General features: G+C 41.2%; 1 protein-coding gene across 1 annotated transcript; it reads right to left on the bottom strand.

Annotated features, from left to right (window-relative positions):
- Positions 1–7,952: 7,952 nt before the first annotated feature.
- LOC118559046 lies at positions 7,953–10,030 on the bottom strand. The gene is made up of 2 exons (XM_036129735.1): positions 8,927–10,030; positions 7,953–8,432 (listed from the first exon to the last, which is right to left on the bottom strand). Exon 1 carries the CDS (start codon positions 9,923–9,925, stop codon positions 8,984–8,986), a length of 942 nt encoding a protein of 313 aa, XP_035985628.1. The 5' UTR covers positions 9,926–10,030; the 3' UTR covers positions 7,953–8,432; positions 8,927–8,983.
- Positions 10,031–25,794: the final 15,764 nt, after the last annotated feature.

Here is a 25,794-nt window from a genome sequence, read left to right as displayed (position 1 = left end):
ATTATGCACATCTGCTAGCTTTTTATTCTGAAAAATTATAATATTACAGCAGCAAATTATCAGTTTTTCAAAAGCCTGTTTAAAAGCTCCAAATGGGCTTCCGGTTTGGGCAGCGCCATGTGAGGACGTGTTTTACTGAGCTCCTCACCAGCACTATTAATAAATATTGAAGCAGGTATTTAAGGAAAGAAACCTTGAGCCCCACATACCAAGACGACGAACCAGACTTTAATCTTTGGATCAAACGTCTGCTAACAATGTCTAAAAACCAACGGAAAGCGCCCAACACAAAGGCTAGCTCTAAAACTAGCCCGGAAGCTAACGCCGCGCCTGACGCTACACCCGACCGAGGACCCGGGCACCAGGCTATCCTCTCAGCGATCGCCGAACTGAGGACGGAACTGCTCACTAAAGCAGAGGCACAATCTGCTGAAATTCGCAACCAGGTCGACCAACTAAGAGCAGAGATTAAACTAGCAAACGATAATGCTAATGCCAAGAGTGAAGCCCTAGATAAACGAATGGTCGCCCTTGAGTCTGCAGCTGATAGCCACTCCGACCTGATTGCTGCTTTGGAGCGGGACATGGCTAACGTGCAGAAGGAGCTCGCTGTCCAGAAAACACGTAGTGAGGATTTGGAAGCACGATCTCGCCGTAATAACCTGCGCATTACCGGGATAAAGGAAAGACGAGAGGACGGTAAGAGCATGACGGACTTTATATCTCAATGCCTGAAGGAGACGCTTGGTCTCGATAAACCTCCTTTATTGGACCGGGCACACCGCACGCTGCGCGTGAGACCGGGCAACAACGACCCGCCGAGGGCCATCATTATCAGATGTCATTATTATCGGGAGAAGGAGGAAATGCTTAGAAAAGCGGTGCAGATGAAACAACTGACTACAGGGGACGGTGATAAGATCCGCATCCAACCAGACTACACACAGGCAGTAGCCAAGCAGCGGGCGGAGTTCAACGAAGTGCGGGGCTTATTAAGGAGCTGTGAGGGAGTACGCTATGGCCTGTGGTACCCAGCGGAGCTGAGAATAACGACGCCCGATGGTGTGCGCAAAAGCTTTAAAGATCCTAGACCGGCTAAGGATTTTATAATGGAAAACCTGAAGCACGTCGCCTGAAGACTTGATAGCGCTGAAGAGAAATACTCTGTGGTTGCCCCTATCCCGTACAAAGAGGTATGTTTGAGTAATCGTCACCCTTTTAAGGACTTTAGTTTAAATAGAGGGGATTTTAATGTCCCCAATCATAAGACTGACAGCGGGGCCACAGATATGCGGCAAACTTTCTGTTCTGGACTAGATCAGCCCCAGGGACGCAGGACTGGTCGGTCTGAAATGGGCACTTAAGCCTAAAAAAGTTCTTAAGCATTTTCAATGCCCATTTTTGGACCACAAGACCTGGTTAACATAAGTGGAGGGTTCAGACTCCACTGAAGGTTAATAATTTTCTTGGGTGTTCAGTTGGTGCAAGTAGAAATTTAGTCCTTTAATTCTTTATTAAAAAAAAAAATTGTTTTGGATTGTCAGAGCCCTGATAGGATATGATGGGTGAGTTCAGACACTTTGTTCATGTTTTTTGTCATTGTTGTTTGTTTTTGTCAAGGTTACTTGCATAAAGTATATAGAAATAAGTTAAGGCACGAGAAACTCATTGAGTGTGCACTGTAACAGATTATGGTTAGATTAGCTGCAGCATATTGCTCTGTCATTCAGATAGTGTTGGTGAGACTCGGTCTCACAGGGTAAGTTTTGTTATGTTGTGTGATAGAACACGACTGGGGGGGCATGCAGCCTTTCGTTTGGGGAGAGGCCGGCAAGGGGATTGTGTAGGGGATGCGTTTGATTTTATGTTTTTGTATTTCTTATGGTTTTCATGTTTTACATTATCGACTCCAACTGTACAATGTCTAAACAGAGATCTGTCATGTATAAAAAGGTTTAATGATGAGGTTGTTTCAAAACAGGCTGCTTTCAGACCATTTCAGATACCGGAATATGATTACCCCTAATAGTAGCAGTGCAGGGGGGAATATTAAATTTACAAACTGGAACGTCAAAGGGCTTAACCATCCAGTGAAGCGTAATAAAGTGTTTTCTCATTTATCAAAGCTGCGAACAGACATAGCATTCTTAACTGAAACACACCTGCTTAATAAGGATCACTCCAGGCTTAAGAGAGGGGGGTTCTCCCAGATTTTTCATTCCAGATTTAACGCTAAATGTCGTGGAGCGGCCATTCTTGTACATAGAGAAGTGCAATTCGTTCAAACAAACATGATCCAAGATAAAGATGGCCGGTTTATTATTGTTCAAGGACACTTATTTAATTTACCAGTGGTACTGGCCTGTATTTATGCTCCAAACTGGGATAATTCTAAATTTTTTACCGACTTTTTCTCACGCCTTCCAGAGTTAAATAGTCACCAGCTGGTCCTCGGGGGAGATCTAAATTGCGTTCTGGATCCCAATATGGACCGTTCTAGAGCTGTAAGGGGATCACTTAGTAAATCAGCGGAGACTATTAATGCTTTTCTCCAAGAATATGGGGTGATTGATGCATGGAGATACAGAAACCCGTTTTCTAGACAGTATTCATTTTTCTCTCCAGCCCATAATTCCTACTCCAGAATAGACTATTTCTTATTAGATAAGAAACTCCTCCCCCTACTGAGATCTAGTGATTATGAGAGCATTGTTATATCTGATCATAGCCCTATGACAATGGTGCTTTGCTTCCCAGATAATGAGCCCTCACAACGCACCTGGAGACTTAATCCAAGTCTTTTGTCTGACGAAGATTTTGTCAATTTCCTGTCCACTCAAATTGACTTCTTTCTAGAAACAAACCAATTACCAGAAACAAGCCATTCTACCCTGTGGGAAGCTATGAAAGCGTATTTACGGGGTCAGATAATATCCTATAATGCAAGCATGAAAAGAAGAAGGTCAGCACGCCTTAATGAGTTGATGTTTTTGATAAAGGAGGTTGATCAAAAAAACTCTGAAGTTCCATCTACGGATCTCAGTAAAGAAAGGATAGGTTTGCTGACAGAATTTGATATTCTCTCATCTGAAGCTGCTGAGGAGCTGCACCGTAAATCTCGTCAGGAATTCTATGAACATGGGGAGCGAGCCAACAAAGTACTTAACCATCAGTTGAAACGTTCCGCAGAGGCGGGGTTTATAGCAGAGGTTAATGCTCCGCATGGGATCACCACAGATCAAAAAGACATTAATAAACAATTCCAAAAATTTTATGAGGACCTTTACACTGCGGGAAAATGTGATGGTATTAAATTAGCTCGGTTTTTCAATGGTCTTGAGGTCCCTACCCTAGGCAGACAAGACAGGACTGACCTCGATAGCAGCATCTCAACAGTTGAAATTGATCGGGCAATTAAAAAAATGAAAAACGGCAAGGCTCCAGGGCCGGATGGCTTCCCTATTGAATTCTTTAAAAAATTCTCATCCAAACTAAGCCCTCTTTTAAAAAACGTATATACCGAAGCTTTGGAGCGCAAGACTCTCCCCCCTACAATGACACAGGCCACTATTTCAGTCCTTCTGAAAAAAGGAAAAGACCCCCTGAAATGTGAGTCATTCAGGCCTGTGAGTCTACTCTGCTGTGACTACAAGATCTTGACTAAGGTTCTGGCTAGTAGATTAGAATCAGTTATGTGTACAGTGATTCATCCAGATCAGACTGGTTTTATTATAGGGCGGCAGCTTTATAGTAACGTACAGAGACTTTTTAATATTCTTTATTCCTCGGAAACCTCACCTATAGCAGAGGTTTTGCTCTCTCTTGATGCTTACAAGGCATTTGATCGGATTGAATACGAATATCTTTTTGCAGCTCTGGAAGCGTTTGGTTTTGGTCCGGCTTTCTGTTCGTGGGTAAGGATTCTATATGCTACACCACAGGCCTCTGTCCGTACCAATAAAATAACCTCAAACTATTTCCCTGTGTGTAGAGGGACAAGGCAGGGCTGCCCATTGAGCCCGCTTTTGTTTGACCTAGCCATAGAACCACTAGCGGTTGCACTGCGGGATGCGAAGGAGGTCGTGGGTGTTGTCAGAGGTGGTCAAACTCACAAATTGTCACTATATGCAGACGACTTGCTACTTTACTTGTCCGATCCTTGCACCTCTATTCCCAAGGCTTTAGATATAATCTCTAGTTTTGGTGAGATCTCAGGCTATAAGATCAATCTCTCTAAAAGTTTGCTCTTTCCTATTAACGACCAGGCTCAACAGATGTCTTTTGGGTCATACCCACTGAAAGTAACTCGCAACACTTTTACATACCTTGGCGTATCAGTAACCCAAAAATATAGTGACTTATTTAAACATAACTTTAAGCCTGCCCTGGAGAGGGCTAAACTAGACCTTACCCGTTGGTCAGTGCTGCCTATATCGCTGGCTGGCAGGGTCAACTCTGTGAAGATGATAATCATGCCCAGGTTCTTATTTTTGTTTCAAACAATACCTGTTTTTATCCCGAAATCTTTTTTCAGAGAGCTGGATAAATTTATATCAACATTTATCTGGAATAAGACCATCCCAAGAATAAGGAGAGCACATTTGGAGAAACAGAAAGAGGCTGGAGGCCTAGCTTTACCAAATTTTTTGCAATATTACTGGGCAGCTAATATTCATAAGTTAATATACTGGGTCTCTTCTTTTTACGAGGGGAATGGACCTGTATGGGTTGAAATGGAACAACATTGTGCTTATCCTGTGTCCTTACCTTCTTTAGTATGTGCACCATTGCCACTCAGTAAGCAGCGACGCACAAACAACCCTATTGTAAGTGACACACTTCGAATATGGTCCCAATTCAGAACCCACTTCAAATATAGACAGGCTATGCCTTCTATGCCGATCTCGGCCAATGCACTCTTCCCACCCTCACTCATGGATACAGCATTTAAACAATGGTCCAGGAATGGATTGAAACGGGTAAGGGATCTTTTTAAGGATGGTGTGTTCATGTCATTCGAGCAACTGTTAAAGGAGTATAATATCCCCAGTTCCCAATATTTCAGATATCAACAGGTGCGCGTCTTTATTCGGAAACATTTTCCTTCCTTTCCGTTACTCCCACCAAATGACTAGGTAGACAAGTGGTTGGAAGAGGATCTAAAACAAAGAGGAGTGAGCAGAATATATGAGGATATCCAGAGGATCGCTTCGCCATCTATTAATCATGTTAAGACACAGTGGGAGGAGGAGTTGGGATTTGGGTTGTCAGATGTCTCCTGGCAAAGCGCAATCAAGAGAATACATTCAACTTCGATTTGTATCAGACATGGTTTGCTCCAGTTTAAGGTGCTACATAGGCTTCATTTATCTAGGAGCAGGCTGGCGAGGATTTATCCAGATGTCGATCCGACCTGCTCTCGATGCTGTCAGGCTACAGCTACCCTCCACCATATGTTCTGGGCATGCCCAAAGCTGAGACAGTTCTGGTCTTTAATTTTTGACACATTTTCTTACATTTGTGACAGAGAGATAAGCCCTGCCCCTGAAATTGCCATATTTGGTGTGGCCCCCGCTGAGATGGTGATATCTGGTCCACAATCAGATGCCATTGCATTTTCATCCCTATTGGCCAGACGTCTCATTCTGTGTAATTGGAAGTCAGAGAGGCCTCCCACATATAGACGCTGGGTCGAGGATGTAATGGCTCATTTAAAACTCGAGAAAATCAAGCACAAGATCAGGGGATCAACCCGGAGATTCTATAAGGTCTGGCAGCCGTTTCTAAATTATTTTCACTTACAATTCCCTGCTGGAAACACTGGAACATAATTAAGTCATAAACTCTGTAACCCTACTGTAACATGTCGATATATTATTATTTATTTATTTTGTTATTTATTTATTTATTTTTACTTTTATTTTTATTTTTGCCAATGTTATTGGAGTTTGTTGTTAATATTGGGGTTATTGTTTGGCTGTTATTTTATGTGAAGAATTCAAAATCCAATAAAAATATTTGAATATATTAAAAGCTCCAAATGGAGCAAATTCAACCGAAACAGGTCCACCCCTTAGTAATGGGCGGTCGTTAAAGACTGCTGGCTTAATGTCTTTAACGACCGCCCATTACTAAGGGGTGGACCTGTTTCGGTTGAATTTGCATGTTATCAAAGCCATTACAAGGCCTTTGTTTGGGCAGTAGTATAAAGCTTGGTACTCATCATTACTCTAGACCTTTTGAATTGAAAAAGCTTCCTGGAGAGGAAGCGAAACATCTTCAACTACGGAAAACAAGTCCAGTTGCTTTGTTTTTTACTTTTTTTGGAACTTATATTTAACCCACAACGGGGAAATTTATAGAATTAAAGCAGCAGACAAGTGCACATAACACAAACAAAATTACATAAGGATTGAAAAATATAATATAAGAGGTGGATTAGAACCCCCCCCCCCCCACCCCCCCACTATGAACAGAACATTATTATTATAATTGTAATAATAAAGTAAAAATCACAAAAACACCAAAGGGTCAAGAGTTTCATGACACATCAAGGTTAAATATAAAACGTATTCGATATATGCAATATTGACCCTGTATTCACTTGGTATCGGATTAATTAAAAATTCCTGGTATCGGCCAACCTCTACTTTCTAAGAATAATTGCACTAATAAAACTAAGTGTCCTAAAGGCATTATTTTCACAGAGCAAATGATTCTTTAAAATGTTATTTTCTCGAATAATGTTTTGTTTAACTTAGGATTTGCATTGTGAATGGGTTGCTAGTCCTTCTTACATTCAGAAACATTACCCCATGCAGTCAATTAATAAAAGGAAAAAAAAAATTCAAAGTCCGAATTTATTATCTTCTCATGAGCTTGAGAACAGCATGGAACACATGTCCATGAGAGGGTTTTGGTCTAGTGTATTCTGCTCCAATCTGCTCTAACTATACAAAACTAAATCACTCCCTTATAGGGTAGTTCACTGCTATTGTTTTCATCCGGGTTTTTCGTGCATGCGCGCCGGACTGGTAGGCAAAAGACAAACACAATGGCGGACGCAAACAGAGAAACTGACGAGTTCTCCACATATTTTTCTTCTTTAGATAACATATCACAAGATTGTTTTAAGAGTAAATTGATGGTTGATGGTATCAGATTGCCAGATCCACACAGCAAAAGCCTGAAGGGACGGAGCGAGTCTGTGAAATGTTGGCCAAGGGTTCTGTACCGCGACATATACATCTGCCTTAAAAACACGCAGGCCAGTACACACGGGAGAGCACGAAAGCCCCTGAAACCACTGGACGGCTACAATTATTTTATATCCAGCAACCTCCGTGACGCCACGAGGGATTAAGCGGGTCAGAAAATGGGTGGGTGGATGGATGTTCAGACATGTTTGTAACAGCAGAAAGTCGGACACAGACCGCGTCTCAGCAGAGAGGAAGACCGGTAGGTTAAAAAAAACATTGTTCACTACAGATTATTTTGGTGTTTTTGTCTTGTTAAAATGGATGGGGGTGTCGGCGACATTGCAGCGTAAACACAGACGTACTAGCACCCGTGAACGGTCTGGAGCAGCGGTCTGCTGCTCCAGACAGCGGCTGCTGCTCCAGACAACGGCTGGTGCTGCTGCTTCTCCCGGCCCCGTCTAGCGATCGCCACCTCCCCTCCGCCGCTATTTAAGTAGAACAATGACTAGAGCAGAATTAAGTTGTATTTACCGGAGATGAGACTGCAAATTCTGTCATAGTATGATGGCTCTCCCGGTCCATTAGGAGTGTCTGCCTGCGCTCTTTTTATTGAAATTATCCATTTCTTTCTTCTTTCTTTGTCTTTCGGTAAACGACAGAAACGTACATCCAACGATTTGGAATGCCTCTCTGTGCAACCGGGAGCACAACAAGTCGTAGGCATGGTTGGATTCCAAAAATAAACTAACTGTAGAGGTTAATCTTCACATTCGTTGTTTCTTCTTAATTTCTTATTTAACCTCTTCGTTTAAATGACTGACACAGAGCCTGTTTTACGCGTGTAACAACCCTATGTCGTATCACGGTCGCGTCACGGTAAAACTACCGTGTTGCTCCGTCCGCCATCATTTATTTTCCCTCCACAACACAAGTACAAATTTCTTCTTCACGGGCAATACAAAACCACAGCGCCCTCTACAGCCAAAAATGCATATAACAGCACTTTCTTCACAGAATGTGTCCAAATCTGCAATAACATAACAAATGTACTCGTTCTCAAACTGCTTAATACAAAGCAAAAAACATAACACATTGATACATAACATAAATCAGTTATTGATGTCCAAATTTCACAAAATGGCGCTTACATTCCGGCCCCTAATTGTTACTGCAAAGGCATAACAATTACCAAAAATTACATAAGCGACATTTTCAACCCATTGCTGTTAATACCTAGCCTCGTGAGACCATCCTGATCTCGCGAGCTTTCAAGGTTTCACTCGCAGATCAGTCTGGCTACTCTCCGTTAAAGAAAATTTGGAGCCGTTCACCAAACGAACGTCCAATCAGCGTTGGCTTTGAGGCGGGTTGAGGTGTGACGCAACGGGAAGCGCGTCAGTTCAGTCTATACAACATGGCGGCTTCAGCCGATGAAACTAGCGTTAGCGTGGCTATCGAGCAAGTTTTATCGGAATTACAGAGTATTTCTCTGCTGAGCTAACGAGCCGTTACCTGCAGCAGCAAGAGTAGCTTGGCTTGTGGTTGTGTTTTCGTCGTCGCTCGTAACAGAGTGACGACGAATCTGATTGGTTCATTTGGCCCGTCTATCACCAACATAGGCCAATCAGCTACCAGTATTTTCGCCCCTTCCCAAAATTACTTCAACGGAAGGTTTCCAGATGGATATGCGGAGCAAATCTATCTGGCGGAGTCAGGTTAGTTAATACCACTGTGTTTATAAAAAAAAAAAAACATAACAGTTTTACAGCTTTGAACAAAATGAATCATTCATCCATTTCCAACAAAAGACACAACTTGTCAATGGGTCTTTCCACGACACTGCTTTTGGTCTTCACAAAAACTCTTCTTACATGACCATTTGAGTCACATATTGACCTTTCAACCTTTCCCATTAACCATGAACCTCTTGGTGCACTGTCATCCACAATAAGCACGACATCACCAGGTTTCAAGTTTCTTTTCTCAGTTAACCACTTCTGTCTCTCTTGTAACAGTGGAAGATATTCTTTGGTCCAACGTTTCCAAAAAATGTCTGACAAGTACTGAACTTGACGCCATCGTCTCTTTGCATACAAGTCCTCCTTTTGAAACAATCCAGGAGGTAACACAGGTTGCCGTTTCATAAGAAGCAAATGATTCGGTGTTAATGCCTCTATGTCATTAGGATCATTAGAAACTCTTGTGATAGGTCTACCATTTACAATAGACTCCACTTCACAAAACAAAGTGTGAAGTCGTTCGTCATCTAGAGTTTGCTGTTTCAGTAGCTGGGTAAGTATTTTTCTAACAGAACGTATCTGTCTTTCCCAAATCCCACCAAAATGAGACCCAGCTGGAGGATTAAAAATCCATGTGACACCTTCTTGTAAAAGCGACTCTGCAATTTTTACCTTATTCCAACATTCAATTGCTTCACGCATTTCTTTTTCAGCACCTACCAAGTTAGTGCCATTATCTGACCTCATTATAGAAACTTGACCTCTCCTAGCCACGAATCTCCTGAAGGCATTAATACAAGAGTCTGTTTCAAGTGATTGAGCCACTTCTAAGTGAATTGCTCTCGTGGTAAGGCATGTAAACATAACACCATACCTTTTTACATCACTTCTTCCACATTTAACTTGGAAAGGACCAAAATAATCTACCCCTACATTTGTAAAAGGAGGATTGTCCATTTCAAGTCTGTCTGGTGGCAAGTTTGCCATTCTCTGTTCACCAGGCTTACCTGACAGCTTTTTACATTGTACACATTTTGACAATATTTTTCTAAGAGCTGCGTCAGCTTTTGGAATCCAATACCTTTCTCTGAGTTTGGATAGTACTATGTTTCTGCCACTGTGACCTGTTGATTTATGAATGTGTCTGAGAATCAATGAAGACACATGATGATCTTGATGTAGTATTACTGGGTGCTTCACATCGGATGGTAAGGCAGATTTATCCAACCTTCCTCCAACCCTTAAAACACCATCATCCAACACAGGATCTAGTTTCACAATGTGACTAGTCCTTTTAACCTTTTGATCCTTCTGCAAAGTTAGAACCTCATCCTTGTAACTTTGCTTCTGACAGAACTTAACAATTTCCATTTCTGCGTTCTCCAGTTCTGCAACTGTTAAGTAACCTTCAGCTTTGTTTGGCCTTTGCACTTTCCTAGCCCCTTTCCTTTTCTTCTGACATTGATCATCACTAGCTGTCAAAGACTTACGCTCACGTGACAGTTTTTGAAGAAACTGTCTGACTCTCAAAATCCAGGCAACAGCCTTTTTTAGTCTGTACCAGTCTGAATAGTACTGAATGAGTTGACTGACTGGATCAGCTTGCACAAAGTCAACCTCAACTCTCATAACCTTTATCTCTGCATCAGCAGGAATGTCCTGCGGTATTATTGGTGATGCTGGCCAGTGTTCACAGTCCTGTGCTAAAAAGTCTGGTCCTTGAATCCAGGACTTTTTTAAGAGGAACTCGCTTGCTTTCAGTCCCCTAGATGCGTGGTCAGCAGGGTTCAACTCTGAGTTAACATATCTCCACTGACTAACCTTGGAGTTATCTCTGATCAGTGATACTCGATTTGCAACAAATGTCTTGAATCTGGCACTGTCATTTGCAATGTATCGCAACACTGTGGTACTATCAGACCAGAAAGTTGAATCTTTCAGATTCATTTTCAGCTCCTCTCTCATCATTTTGTCAATTTTCACAGCTACAGCAGCCGCTGTCAGCTCTAGTCTAGGAATAGTCGTTTGCTTCAAAGGTGATACTCGTGACTTGCCAATTAGGAATGAACAATGAGCTTCATTTCTCTCATTTGTTATACGAAGATATGTAACTACACCATATCCTCTCTCACTTGCATCTGAGAAATGATGCAGTTGTGCAGATGTTATCTTTCCAAAACCAATTGGTTTAAAACATCTGTTCACTGTAAGTCCTTGTAGTTCTGCAAAGTCCAACACCCACTGTTGCAACTTCTTAGCCATGTCCATTGGAATGTCCTCATCCCATGAGAATTTCCTTCCACACAGTTCCTGCAAAATCATTTTTGCTGGGAGAACAACTGGGGAAAGGAACCCTAGTGGGTCATAAATCGAACTGACAAATGACAAAACTCCTCGTCTAGTTTGAGTCATGTGTTTCTCATTGATTTTGACTTTGAACGAGTCTGTTTCAATGCACCAGTTTACTCCTAAAACTCTCTCATCAGGAAGGTTATCATGTGAGAGATCTAATGCCTTAACCTCTGATGCTCTTTCTGTTTCAGGAATAGAAGCAAGAACAACTCTGCTATTGCTATTCCATTTTGTAAGATGAAATCCACCACTTTCACACAATCCTGTTAGCTCCCTTACCATAGCACATGCCTCCCTTTCATTAGACACAGACAAAAGACAGTCATCTACATAAAAGTTGTTCTGCACTGCACTAACTGCCATAGCTGAAACCTCGTGTGTGGCATCCTGTGCTGTTTTCTTTAAAGCAAAGTTGGCGCAACTTGGAGAAGATGTAGCACCAAACAAATGCACAGTCATTTTGAACTCCTGCAATGGTTTGCTCAAGTTTCCTTCAGGCCACCAGAGGAATCGAAGCATATCTGTATCTGCTGGTGGAACCTTTACTTGATGATACATTGCTTCTATGTCTGACGTTAGAGCAATGTAGTCACATCTGAAACGGGTTAAAACACCAATCAATGTGTTTGTTAAATCTGGTCCTTGTAAAAGCTCTTCATTTAAAGACTTTTCCTGAAATGAGGCTGCACAGTCAAAAACGACTCGAAGCTTTCTTTTCTGTGGGTGGTACACCCCGTGATGAGGTATGTACCATAATCTTCCATCATCACGTTCAAGTTCTTCGTTTAACACAGGAACAGCATATTTTTTATCTATAAGATCAGACATGAAAGCTGTGTACTCCTCATGAAACTCTTTCTTTTTCAACATTTTTCTTTTCAGGCTTTCTGCTCTACGCACAACTAGCTCACGGTTGTTAGGTAACTTCACATTCTGATCTTTAAGAGGAAGACCTATACAATAATGACCGTCAACCTTCTTGACTGTGTTCTTAACAGAGTCCATGAACTGAACATCTTCTCGTGACATTTCATGACGCTCTTCAGAAGCCTTTTCTGGAAAGTCATGATTAAACTGTTTCACACACAACGTTTCAATTTCTGACATTGATATGCGATTCACAGAAACATCTTGTAGTCTTTCAGAATCATTTTTCTTCAAAGGGCCATTGATAACCCATCCTAAGATCGTGCGGACTGCATATGGACCTTCATCTATGCTATGAATGATTTCCCAAGGTTCCATTGCCTTGTAAGCGTTTGCTCCAATCAAAAGTCCAACCTCTGCATCTATTTCAGTCAGTTCTGCTCTGTGTAAATGAGGCCACTTTTCTAAATCTCTTTGCATTGGAATGCTCTCTTTTGAAACTGGAATGTCTTTGTGTGTGTACGTATCAGGTAAGTCAATGTACACATTTTCTTTTACACCACTTACTTCTAAGCCTGACACAATGTAACATGATTCCAGTTTGTTCTGACCCATAGTGCGGAGAAGGATTTGAATTTTCTTTCCTTCTATGCCAAGTTGTCTCATAAGCTTCTCTGAGCAAAAAGTAGCTTCACTTCCATTGTCCAAAAACGCATAAGTATCAATGGTCTTGCTACCTTTCTTGAGCTTAACATGAACTGGCACAATAGCCAATACTCGACTGCTACTACCGGCCCCGGTAGCACCACATGTCCCACCGACAATAGGAATAGAGCTAGGGGCTTCTGCATCTGAACTTTCAGTGTCATCATTTGGCTTTTCTACTGCTACATCCTCTGACTCAGCATAATGAAGCATACTAAGGTGTCTTTTAGAGCAGTAGTCACACTGAATTCTTTTCTTACAATCTCTACTCAAATGTCCTTGAGTCAAACATAAAAAACAGAGACCTTTTCCTTTAAGGAACTCTATTTTCTCCTTGTGAGGCAGTTTTCTTATTTTCTGACATTCGGCAAGTGAATGGCCTTTCTCACAAAATACACACGGTCTTTGAAAAGCATCAACTTTCTGACGCCAAGTGCCTTTATTTGCATCCTGCGACTTTTCCTTAAATGCAGGTGCAACGCTGGTGGCAAATGCACTGCCTTTCGGTCTGAACATCCTATTTGATTTTGTGTACTGCTTGCCTTTGTCATCAACATCTTTAATGTCACCAAATAAAGGATCAGAAGCTATTTTAGCTTGCCTGTTTAGAAACTTCACAAAATCTGAAAACTTAGCTCTTGTTCCAGATTTTTCTTGAATATCAAATGCTGAGACTCTCCACATTTCTCTTATTTTATATGGTAATTTGGAAACTATGACTCTGAGATTTACTGGGTTGTCAAGTTCCTCAAGCTGGTTAACATCTTGCATGGCATTGTTACATCCAGTCAGAAAAAGTGAATAACTATGAAGAGACTTGGCATCGTCTGCCTTCACCTGAGGCCAGTTTACAACCCTCTTTAGGTATGCTGTTGCAATCTTAATCTCATTCCCATAATGATAGTATAAAAGTTTCATTGCCTCATGAAAACCTTTCTGTGGGCTCATATGTTGACAACTTCTTACTAAGTCTCTTGGTTCACCTCGCGTAAACTGCTCAAGATAATAGAACTTGTCACTATCATTATCTGTTTTACTACTGATTGTATGATCAAACGCTCTGAGAAAGGATTTGAACTCTAAAGGATCACCACTGAAAATGGGAACATCCCTCTGAGGCAGATTTGACAGTCTGTGTTGCTTAACCAACATTTCTGTAATGTCATTCTGTTTCAACATTACTTCGCACAAATTAATATTTGTGTCCATTTCAACTCTTTGAGATGTATTCTCCTGTTTAACTTGGTTCTGTGGTCTATATACATGCATATTTGACCCTTCATCTTTAACAACTGGGGTCAAACCACCAAAAGAACTTGCATGTTGACAGTTCATACCTTTTGTTTCACTGTCCTCATACTCTTCCAGAGCCTTTATCTTTGCAGTAGAAGCAGCAATTTGGGTTTCAATTTCCAGCTGCTCCTTTCTTGCCTTTAACTTCAGCTCTTCCAAGTCCAGAGCTTGCTTCTCTTTTAACTTCTCTGCCTTTGCCAACAAAGAAGCTTTTTCTGCTTGTTCCTTGCGACGTGCAGATGACGACGATGCTGTTGAACCACAGTAGCTGGACCCGGCCCTGGACACGAAGGATCCCGGTGGTTTACATCTGGCTCCATCAGTTGTGGATGCGCTGTCATCTGGCCCCACGTCATCCTGTTGTCTTTGCTTTGCTTCAATAATCCATTTTTCAGCATCCACCATAAAATTGCTGAAACTTTCATCTTTGGGCTGATACCAATACATCTGATCAGCAAGTTTTTCTTCTTCTGAAAGCAGCTGTAGAACCTTTGCATTTAACTGAGCAAAGTCACTCTTGAGTTTTGAAAACTCATTTAAATGTTCATCTACATTATCTGCATCTTCGTTATTGTTCATCATAGCACTTATCTTATTCAGCTTTGCAGTCACTTGAGCCAGCTTTGCTCTTCTTAAACCGATTTGTCTTTGCAAAAGGTCTTCCATGCCTTTTTCTGTGTATTTAGGCGCCCTCTTTTGGTCGTCTTCGGTAGTGCAGGCATTTTCTTGCTCCTTAATCTTTTGCGACACACCCTCCGCCATTTCGTTCTTTTATTCTTTACTTTTCATCAACAAGAGTTCAAATTCAATAGTCTATGACACAAAGCATGCCTTGCTTTCCAAATAAGTGCCATCTAATGAAGACTACAGCATCCCAACATTCTTGTTGTCTTGTACTTCTCTTGGCTCATTTATGCAGCTTACCAGTTTGTATTTTATGCTTCTTTACTGGTCCGTTGTGTTGGGCTCAGTCTCGGCTCGCCTTCTTGCAGAGCGGAGGTAGTTTTACTTAATGTAGAGGTTAATCTTCACATTCGTTGTTTCTTCTTAATTTCTTATTTAACCTCTTCGTTTAAATGACTGACACAGAGCCTGTTTTACGCGTGTAACAACCCTATGTCGTATCACGGTCGCGTCACGGTAAAACTACCGTGTTGCTCCGTCCGCCATCATTTATTTTCCCTCCACAACACAAGTACAAATTTCTTCTTCACGGGCAATACAAAACCACAGCGCCCTCTACAGCCAAAAATGCATATAACAGCACTTTCTTCACAGAATGTCTCCAAATCTGCAATAACATAACAAATGTACTCGTTCTCAAACTGCTTAATACAAAGCAAAAAACATAACACATTGATACATAACATAAATCAGTTATTGATGTCCAAATTTCACAAAATGGCGCTTACACTAACTAAAAGTACGCTCTAAATCACCCGTTTTGTCATGTAGTAGACGAGAACAGTACTGTTTTTTGCCTACCCGCGGGACCCGGATGTAGCGCTGACGTCACGCGTGACCTGGTCTATATACCAGTGTTATATATGCAAGATGTTTCACCACAGTTTCTTTTGGGAAAGATGAAAGGACCCTCTGAGACAAGACCAGACCACACCTTTAAGCTAGAGAAGAAATCCATCCTTGTCTCTTCATAGGTCAAAGCAAAATGAAATACAGAGGGCAAACACATAAGTGAAACTCTGCAGCTGCCAAAGGGAAGTGAATACCATTTTTTGTTGTCAACAATATTTAAGAAGCTGCAGATCTGGGAAGGCCCCCTGTGCACAAAGCAGCAGTGACAGCAGTGAAAAAAAAAACATTACAGCTTCCTCCTTTGAGGGATTTCGGAAACATTGTAAAACACAGGTTTAACAGGTTTTAAATAGATTAGCACATAAACTCATTACATTTTAGTTTTTGTTGGTAAGGCAGAGAGTTGAATAGTTGACTTATCACTGTTTTTGTTTTTCCCTGTCTTCCTTCTTCCGTCTTTTTAAAGACTGAAGGCTATGTGTGTGCTTCCTTGTTTAAAGGAATAACAAGTAATAATAACACCAAATGGTTCAAATCGGAACAGTACATACACAATAACTTTCATGGACCATTGGTACTCTGAATTTTTACTTCCACAGGAAAGGTATATGATGTTGTATTTCGTTTTTATCCTGGTCCGCTTCTCTTACTTGCTTCCATGTTTGCAGACTGGTGCTCTTTTGGACCGATTGTTTATAGGGAATGTTACTTCCATTCCAGATGACAACTGGGAATGATTTAGCTTGATTTTACCTCCGCCAGTCGGTTAATATCTTACTTAAAGAAGCTATAAGTTTACTGCTGGCTGTTGTCACCACGTTTCTCAAAGCTAGAGCACTGTCACGACAGGGTGAATGTGGTCCCTTTTACTTAAGAAGGAGCACATTTGTATCCATCATTTTCATGTACTCAGTAGGTAAGTTTCTCAAGAACTCAAGACCATTTGAGAGTATAAAATGTTCACATCGAGACTGAAGACTTGGTCTAAATGAAACCATGCATGTACACATTTGTAGATGGCACTAATTGAGTGGACATATGGGCAAATGAAAGAGTGAGAGCATAGATTTAAAATGTTTAATATGTGGATGTGATTGGCATGTGTGAGAATGAAAAGAAATATTTTAAAATGGTGAGGGTGACTGTATGAGCGAGTGAATGAGGAGGAGAAAGGGAGAAATGATTGAAGAATGTAGGTCACTTTGTAGATTTTCGAAAGGCTCAGCCAGAGACTGGAGTTGAGAATTAGCACTAGCTTTAAACTCTCTGTGCACATCAGTTGCAATCAGTGACGGACTGGACGGTCTGGCATTTGGGCAGATGCCAGAAGGGCCGCGGGCCCTCGTGGGCCGTTTGGGCCGCCCAATTACGAGGCGGCATGATCGTCAGGTGTGCGCGGCCCCTTTCACCCTGTTCATTGTAGGCCTACATTATCTCTCGGCCCACTAATAAGCCAAATGCAGGGTTTCCCGCAGCGCTGTCTTGGCTAACTCACGCTACCGCCTTGCCAACATTCCAAAAAAACACAACAAAACAAACAAAATCGATATGCTTGCATGTTTATTTGACGTTAACACGCGTTTTTGTTGTTGCTGCTTTCGCGCGTGCATATAGTGAATGGCAGGGAAAGAAGACATGGATACGCCCCCCCCCCCCCCCCCCCCCCCCCCCCCTCCGCCAGTCGGTCCGCGCAAAACTTGCACCCCCCAATTCACCGCCTCGCCTAAGCAAATTCCTGCGGGAAACACTGAAATGCCTCTTGGTTCAGTTTTTATGCATATTAAAGTTAGAGTTCAACACCAATGGGCCTACAAACTTGCGTGTTATTTCTGTGCATGTGAAGTTATATCTTTGTGTTGCGTGCACGTCCCCATGTGGGCCGCTGGTTGGTGAAAATGCCAGGGCCGTTTTTTAATCCTAGTCCGTCACTGGTTGCAATGTTGCTGCACTATGCATGAAATGCATTGTCCCTGTTAAATAAACAAAGAAAAAGAAAGACCTATTTAGGTCACACCTCTGAATCCTCATGTTATGCTCTAATTTTGCATTATTTATTGTTATTTAAGCTTTTAATCTTATGTTCTCACAGTTTTTTCCTCTTAATAACAGCTACATCTGGCATTGTGTTCTGTTTAGCTGTAACAACATCCTGGGGCGCAGTTTGGCTGAGTTACTGCTGTTGACAACTTCATCTCATATTATCAAGCTTGACTTGAGAGTTTCTCTCTCAGAGCTTCTTTCCTAATAATAATAATAATAATAATAATAATACATTTTATTTAAAAGGTGCCTTTCTGGACAGCAAGGTCACTGTACAAATTATAAAAACACAATGTCAGAAACAAAGTCAAAACACAGAATAAAAGCCATTTAAAAAACACAAAGGCTGGGACAGGAAAATTGATATTAAAGAGAATAGGCAATCTTAAACAGATTAGTTTTGAGTTGTGATTTGAAATGGATAAGTGAGTCCGTGTTTCTAAGTAGGGGTGGTAGAGAGTTCCAGAGGCGGGGGCCAGAGCGGCTGAATGCTCTGCTCCCCATAGTGGTGAGACGGGTGGAAGGGACAGACAAGTGTTAAGCAGATGAGGATCTAAGAGCACGGGATGGGGTGGCAACATGCAGGAGGCCTGACATATATAGGGGGGCAAGGTGGTGAGGGGCCTTGAATGTCACCATGAGAATTGTGTATCGAATGCAGAACTGTACAGGGAGCCAGTGGAGCTGTTGGAGGACCGGGGTGATGTGGTGGAGTTCTTGTTATAATGCCGGCAGCTGAGTTCTGCACCGGTTGTATTTTATGGAGGGATTTTTGAGGAAGGCCAATACCTAGACATAGGTATTGGTTGAGCTTTTACTGCAAATACCTACATATGCTCTCTTTAATTTTCTTGACCAGAAAACTGGCTCAGAGTCTGTCTGCTTAACTGTGTTTCTTTCCTAGACACAGCCAACTGTGGAGTTAGTCTGCCATTACCCTGTCCAACATAAAAAGTATTCCTGAATCAACACTTTGACTCATCTTGTTAGTGAAAAGTATAAATAAACCTGCCTTGCCTTGTATCTTCCTTTTATGCATGTATGCTCTGTCTTCTCAAACCAAGCAAAAGGCGTTGAACTTTTATAATCCATGCATACTTTATTTTGAAGTCCCAATAGTGAAAAGAAGAGAGGAAATGCTGTATGGCTGCTGATGTAAAGTCATTTGGAAATGAACAACCGGAGATGTTGAATCTGTAGCAGTGAATTTTTCCATTTTAACATGGATTAGATCAGTGGTTCCCAAACTTTTTTGGCTCAAGGTACCCCTACACATTTTTCCACCCAGCCGTGGTACCCCTAAACTGACATTCTTTTATTTCACATTCTACTCTTCATTTGTGCAATATTTTTGTAATGTCAAGCATAACAGCATGTAGAAACTTATAGAACTGTTTTATTAAAACAGTAAGCCTATTGTAACAACAACAGAGATCAGCATTTTTCTAACAAACAAAATATATCCCAAATGGTGATATATTAACATAAATATTTTAGTTTCAAAAACACTTGAAATAAGTTATGCCAATATAACCAGAACATAACAAGTATGGGCCTCTAACAAATACTTGTACTATTGCAAAAAATGGTGTCTATGTCAGTTTGAATGGGACACATGCCCCTGTCTCTGACTGCACAGTCTGTTGATGCGAGGGGGGATTGTGGACAGTGAAACACGGAGATCCTCTTCTACTGAGAGCCTTTGCCTCAGCTTATTTTTCATGTATGTCAGAGAGGAGAAAGCCAGTTCACAAAGGTAGGAGGTGGGGAACTGTATTAACACACTGATGGCACCTTCTGAAATAGAGGGATACTCCTGTCTTACACAGAGCCAAAATGTGTCCAATGAAAGTTCACTGTGCTTTAACTTCAGTGTCCGGTCTGCTTGCAGCTCTACAAGCTCATCCTGCCCCTTTGTAGTCAAACATTTTGCAGCAGATGTTGTGGCAAGATGGTGAAATGGATCTCGAACCCAGTCAAACTCTGCATTTGTTTGTGGGAAATAGTTCTCAAACCTTTCTTCCAGTTTAGTCAGGTGAGCAGTGGCATTGCTAGTTGTCAGTGGACACATATCAAGATTTTTTTTAGCCACTCTCTGTTGCCACTGTCCTAATTTTGCCCTGAAGCCATTGATTTTGTCTGTTGCTGTGAGAAGGGTTTCATTTTTACTCTGCATTTTTGCATTTAGCTCATTCATGTGTCCAAAAATGTCAGCCAGGTAAGCTAGTTTGAGCCACCACAAGTCTTCATTAATCTGCTCTTGAAAAGGAATGTCATGCTCACTAGCAAAAGCCAGTAGTTATTCTCTTAGTTCATAAACACGGGCCAATGCTTTACCCCTTGATAACCATCGGACCTCAGTGTGTAATAAGAGACCCAGATGTTCAGATCCCATTTCATTGCAGAGGGCGCCAAATAGTCGTGTCTTAAGCAGGCGGGACTTAACGTAGTTGACAATTTTGACAGCTTATTTTGGTGTTTTTGTCTTGTTAAAATGGATGGGGGTGTCGGCGACATTGCAGCGTAAACACAGACGTACTAGCGCCCGTGAACGGGGGCGTAATGGAGCCGCTGTCTGGATCAGGGGGCATTGTTTTTGCAATAAGACTCTCCCTGTGGAGCATGCAGTGTGTCACTCTTATGGTGGGATTTCTCTCTTTTGCTTTCGTCACATAACCTTTAACTCGGCCCGTCATGCACGCAGCGCCATCAGTACATATACCTGCGCACATTTGCCAGTTAAGGCCATTTTCCATGAAATAATCATTTGTGACCCTGTATATCTCATCACCCGTGGCATGATTTTTCAGTGACTTACAAAATAGGAAGTTTCCTGCTATGTGGTTCTCATCGACGTACCTCATGTTAGCGATCAGGTGACAAACGGCACTTGAATCGGTGGAATCATCTATTTGAAGTGAAAATTTTCCACTCTGTCGTAGTTTGTCACAGAGACTAGCTTCAATGTCACCGGACATATCATCAATGCGCCGTTTGATGGTGTTGTCAGAGAGCGGAATCTTATCGATTTCTTTGGCAGCGTCTGGTCCTAGCATTACTTGAACAATGTTTTTGCATGCCGGTAAAATTAGCAATTCTGCAATGGTGTGCGGCTTTTTTGCTTTAGCGATGATTTCAGCTACCATATAACTAGCCTTCTGTGCTTTCTCTGACACACGAACATGGGACAGCATGCGTTCACTCTGTGTGGCATTTTGTGATTTTAGCCTTCTGAAGAATTCAATGTCTTTATTTTTATAGTCCTGGTGCTTTGTGTCAAAGTGCCTTGACAGTTTACTAGGTGCCATAGCGTTGTTTGCTAGCTTCTCCCTGCAGATTAGGCATACAGGTATGGGACATGTAGCATCCCCACTTCAGAATAATCCGTATTTGAGATAACTGTCATTGTAGTGTCTTATCTTTGGCCTCTTTGCTCCCGCTGACTCTTCAGGTGTTGCTTCTGGTGTGTCCAGACGCAAAGGATCTGAACTGGTTAGCTTCACAAACTTGTCCATTGTTGTTTTGCCTCTGCCACTACCCGATCCGTACCGGTAGCACAATCCGTACCATCAGCTCATTTGCGCACGCGCGAACAGAATAACTTCCGGGTCACCCAAAAAATTATGTAATTACGTTCATGAAAATACTTATTTCTATACTTAAATCATTAAAGAATGCTAAACTATATTGTATAGAAAATATTTACGATTTTTCTGGAAGAAATTGATGCGTTTTACATTCTCCATTGTACTGCTTGATGTCGTCATCGGATAAGTCCGTGAATATATCATTGTGCAACGTTTGTCTGTATTGTCTGAATACACTCTATAAGTTTTATTATTTGTTCAAACAGGACTGGAAAAAATATTTTCATTCTTAAATATACAGTGAATTTTGTCATACAAATAATCTTGTACTAAAAATCAGTTTTATTAGAAAATTAAAACTATCGATTAAGAGTTTAGCGCCCTCTGGTGTACAAATCATGAACAAGAGAAGACCCGTCATAAAATTACCCACATAATTTTTTTTTTTTTTTTTTTTACAAAAACCGAAAAGTACTCCTAAACGTGTTTATAGCGGGGTTTTTTATGTACTTTAAGAAATTATGTATATATTCTTATTTCCCTAACCACAACTGGGAAACATTTTTGCTATTAAAAACAAACACAAAAACGGATCGGGTAGTGTGACAGCCTCCACCGCGGACGCTGCTGTGATAGCGACGTACAAGTGACGCCGCCACACCCCCTCAACCGAAATGCATTATTTGCTAATAATTATTTCTCTGTCATTTTTTTCAAAGTAGTAAAGAAAATATAAAATGAAGCCCCTCATCTTAGAATATATTTGCTTACGTCAAAATAAATTTTCAAAATTGTTAATATGTAAAAAAATTTACATTCAATATAAAACTCATCAATCTATGAAAAAATCCTGCGGCACCCCTGTAGTGACCTCGCGGTACCCCTAGGTGCCGCGGCACCTACTTTGAAAACCCCTGGATTAGATGCTGTAAACGGTCAAACACCAGTGGGGGTCATCCCGATCCCCACTTGGGGTACACCTTCTCAGTCTCAGTCAACTGGAACCAACAAAATTAACATACGGTTGGTGTCCCAACTCCTGTGGTATAGGGCCCTACCTTTCTTTGGCCACAGTGAATTTCTCTTTGTTTCTACAGCAGATTGTGGACCTAAATTAGCAAAATCTCTGAATTTGCACTATATGTTCGGCAAATTAAAAAAAAAGACTAAATGAACATGTCCATAAAAAGAGCAATGGAAATAAGTTTCAATCAGAGACCCACTTGTTGTTGCAATAAAAAAAGGGTGTTATTATGATTATCTGTAGATCTGTTTAATCTGGAAGATAATGTCCCATTTTACCTTAATATTTTCAAAATCTGGCAAAGAAATTGTCAAAAAGTGAAACTATTACCACAGGAATATGTTGCCTGTGTGAATCGTTTTACAGCCGCAAACTTCACCTAAACCCAAACATGGCTGGTTACCAAGCCTCTTAGCTCGGAAGGACTGGAGTTGGAGAGCACTAATAAATCTTTGATATTGCTCTCATTAATTTAAAACAAAAAACCATTAGTAAAATCAAGTTTCAGTTCAGCCTGGAGAGCATTCAAAGAAAAATAACTAGAGAAACTGAAAGCTTTCTTTCCCTTTTGGGTTAGAACGCATGGTACAAAGAGGCACAAAATGTCTTTAGAGCGCAAGGCGTAGTAATGTTCAGTTATTAGAAGAAAAGCACATAAATAAAAGTTTGAGCCAAACCAATAGAAGTCTTGTAAACCTGAACCTCAGCCTGGCGGTGGTGCCCACCCTGTGGAAGACCTTCTGTGTGGTACCAGTTCCCAAAACACCGCACGCCAGGGAACCTGCCCACTTCAGACCAGTCTCCCTGACATTCCACCTCATGAAGATCATGGAGCGCCTCATCCTAGTACACCTGCGCACCTGGAGACCACCGGGAGCGCTGTGAGAGTCATGTTCTTTGACTTCTCCAGCGCATATATACATATACATATATATATATATGTATATATATAGAGGGGTGGGTATATAGATATACAGAGAGATAGAGATATATATATATAGAGATACACATATATAGAGAGATATAGAGATAGATAGAGAGAGAGAGAGAGAGAGAGAGAGAGAGAGAGAGAGAGAGAGAGAGAGAGAGAGAGAGAGAGAGAGAGAGAGAGAGAGAGAGAGAGAGAGTAGAGAGAGGAGAGAGAGAGAGAGAGACAGAGAGAGAGAGAGAGAGAGAGAGAGAGACAGAGAGAGAGACAGACAGAGACAGCAGAGGATATAGACAGACGAGAGACACAGAGAGAAGACGAATAGATATGATATAACAGACATCACACCAGTATATAGTTTATAATCCTCCATACACATGAAGAATATACATATATACATACATATTACACATATATCTATAATATATATATATATATATATATATTATTATATATATACTGTCCGATTTTTGGCTTTGAACTAAAACCACAACTCCCCACATCCTTCCATTTGGGTTAGAAACTAAAAAATAGCTGGGGTTCTAAGGACCCTGAATCTACGAGTATTACCCTGTTTAGAAACATTCCTGTGAGACCCTTTTCAGAGCCTAGCAATGAAGTAGGATACGACTGACCGGCTACACCACCTTAGTCCTCCGGGCACACACCCTTCTTCAGTGGACAGGTCCAGGACAATCCATAGTAGACCCGAGGACACCTGTACCCCGACCACCGCCCTAGTTAACGGTGGCTCCTACTCCTATAAATCAGCACTTGTTACACGATCAGTATTTTTTAAAGACTCAAAAGTCCCTAAGGGTGTTGTTTTAAAGTTTGGGCTATAGGCAACCTTTTAAGACCTCCAAAATATTTCTAGAACCATGCACCATGACTATTTTACAATCATAGAAGAACTCGGAAAAATGTTGACTCACAAATTGAATGTCCACAACTTTGAACAAAATTTTATATGCTTCTTTAATTAGTATGCTTTAGCAGGGGATTAGAAACAGCATTAAGCAATTTAACAAATTACAAATGAATATTAAATCAACGTCCTATCTCTTATCTAAGGCTGCTTACTAATATATTTAGGAGAGGATTTTAAATTTTGAGGAGCAAACTGACCCGAACCTCAGATGGAAACTTATAGTGGCTTTGATTGCTGGATAAGGAGTTGTTCAGCCGAACAACGTGCCTTCTCTTGATGGCAAACCCGATGTCCCGTTGATGCCCCATTCACAAAGACTCACGCCTTGAGTCTCTGCCTTGATGTCCGTGCCTGAGGTGCGTCTCCTTGGCTTGAGAGGTTGGTCTAACTGCAGAGCTGACATCTCATGGGTGCAACTCGCATCTTCTGGACATCTAGGATCTTCTCATCAACCAGGTCAAAACCACAGCAGTTCTTCTTGACAGGATTTGCAGATCGTTGGCCCCGAATTGTGGAAAAACACGAAAAATAAATAATCTGACTCAGTCTCGGCGGTTCTCAGAGACACGGGCGCCGTGTTCTTCCTTTGGCTCCACGATCGTCCTTCCGTCTTGGGTCTTCTTCTCTTCTGCTCCGCGCTGCATGTCTTCTGAGATGAGAATCTGAGCCACGAGTACCCAAATCACCCTTCTTTTATGTGCTGAGAGAGCCGTTGGGAGGTTGCAAACCTCAACCCCCCCCCCCGTCTCAACCGAACACTTGCACCCAGTACCTTATCACCTCATAAACGTTTCACCCTATGCAGATCTCTGGCCGAGTCAAAAGTTTTCGCTCCTCTTTCTCCGACCCCAGGCAGCAGGTCATTGAACCAAAGCATCTGATTCCACTTCCTCTTTTCTTCTTGGCAGATTTCCTGTAGCCAGCAGCTGCAGTCTCCTTCCAAGCGCTACTTCCTTTTTCCACAAACTATTTTCTCCTTAGCCTGTCTGACACTTGGACTGCACTAAAATAATCATCATTTCACTCATTTAATACATGAATGCTTGATCTTTTTAAGAAAGAAAAACAATCAGTCAAAACATGCAGTTTAATAAAGAGAAAACAATCAATTTAAACACACAATTAAAGAGCTCTTTATGTTATCTTTTTTATGTAATATCTTTAATTTCCAAATTATCTCTTAATTTGTGAATGGTAGAGAATATGGTTGAGCTCACCACACCACCGATTTTAGAGGTATTTTGACAATACATACATGTATATATATATATACATACATATATATATACATATATACATATATATATACATATATATACATATATATATATATATATATACATAGAGAGCCAGACAGAGAGAGATAGACAGAGAGCCAGAGATACATAGAGATGGAGAGACTAGGCGCCAGAGAGAGACAGGAGAACAGACAGAGAGACAGATAGAGAGGATATACGAGAGAGACACAGAGAGACACATAGAGATAAAGATAGATTACGATAGAGACACATAGACAGTATAGTATACAGAGAGATTACACTATACCTAGATATACATAGATAATAGAAGAAAGAATAATTCTATATAGATATA

Source organism: Fundulus heteroclitus, unplaced genomic scaffold (assembly GCF_011125445.2).
Source record: "Fundulus heteroclitus isolate FHET01 unplaced genomic scaffold, MU-UCD_Fhet_4.1 scaffold_210, whole genome shotgun sequence".
Classification (NCBI taxonomy): Eukaryota; Metazoa; Chordata; class Actinopteri; order Cyprinodontiformes; family Fundulidae; genus Fundulus; species Fundulus heteroclitus.
This window is presented reverse-complemented; position numbering and strand designations above follow the sequence as displayed.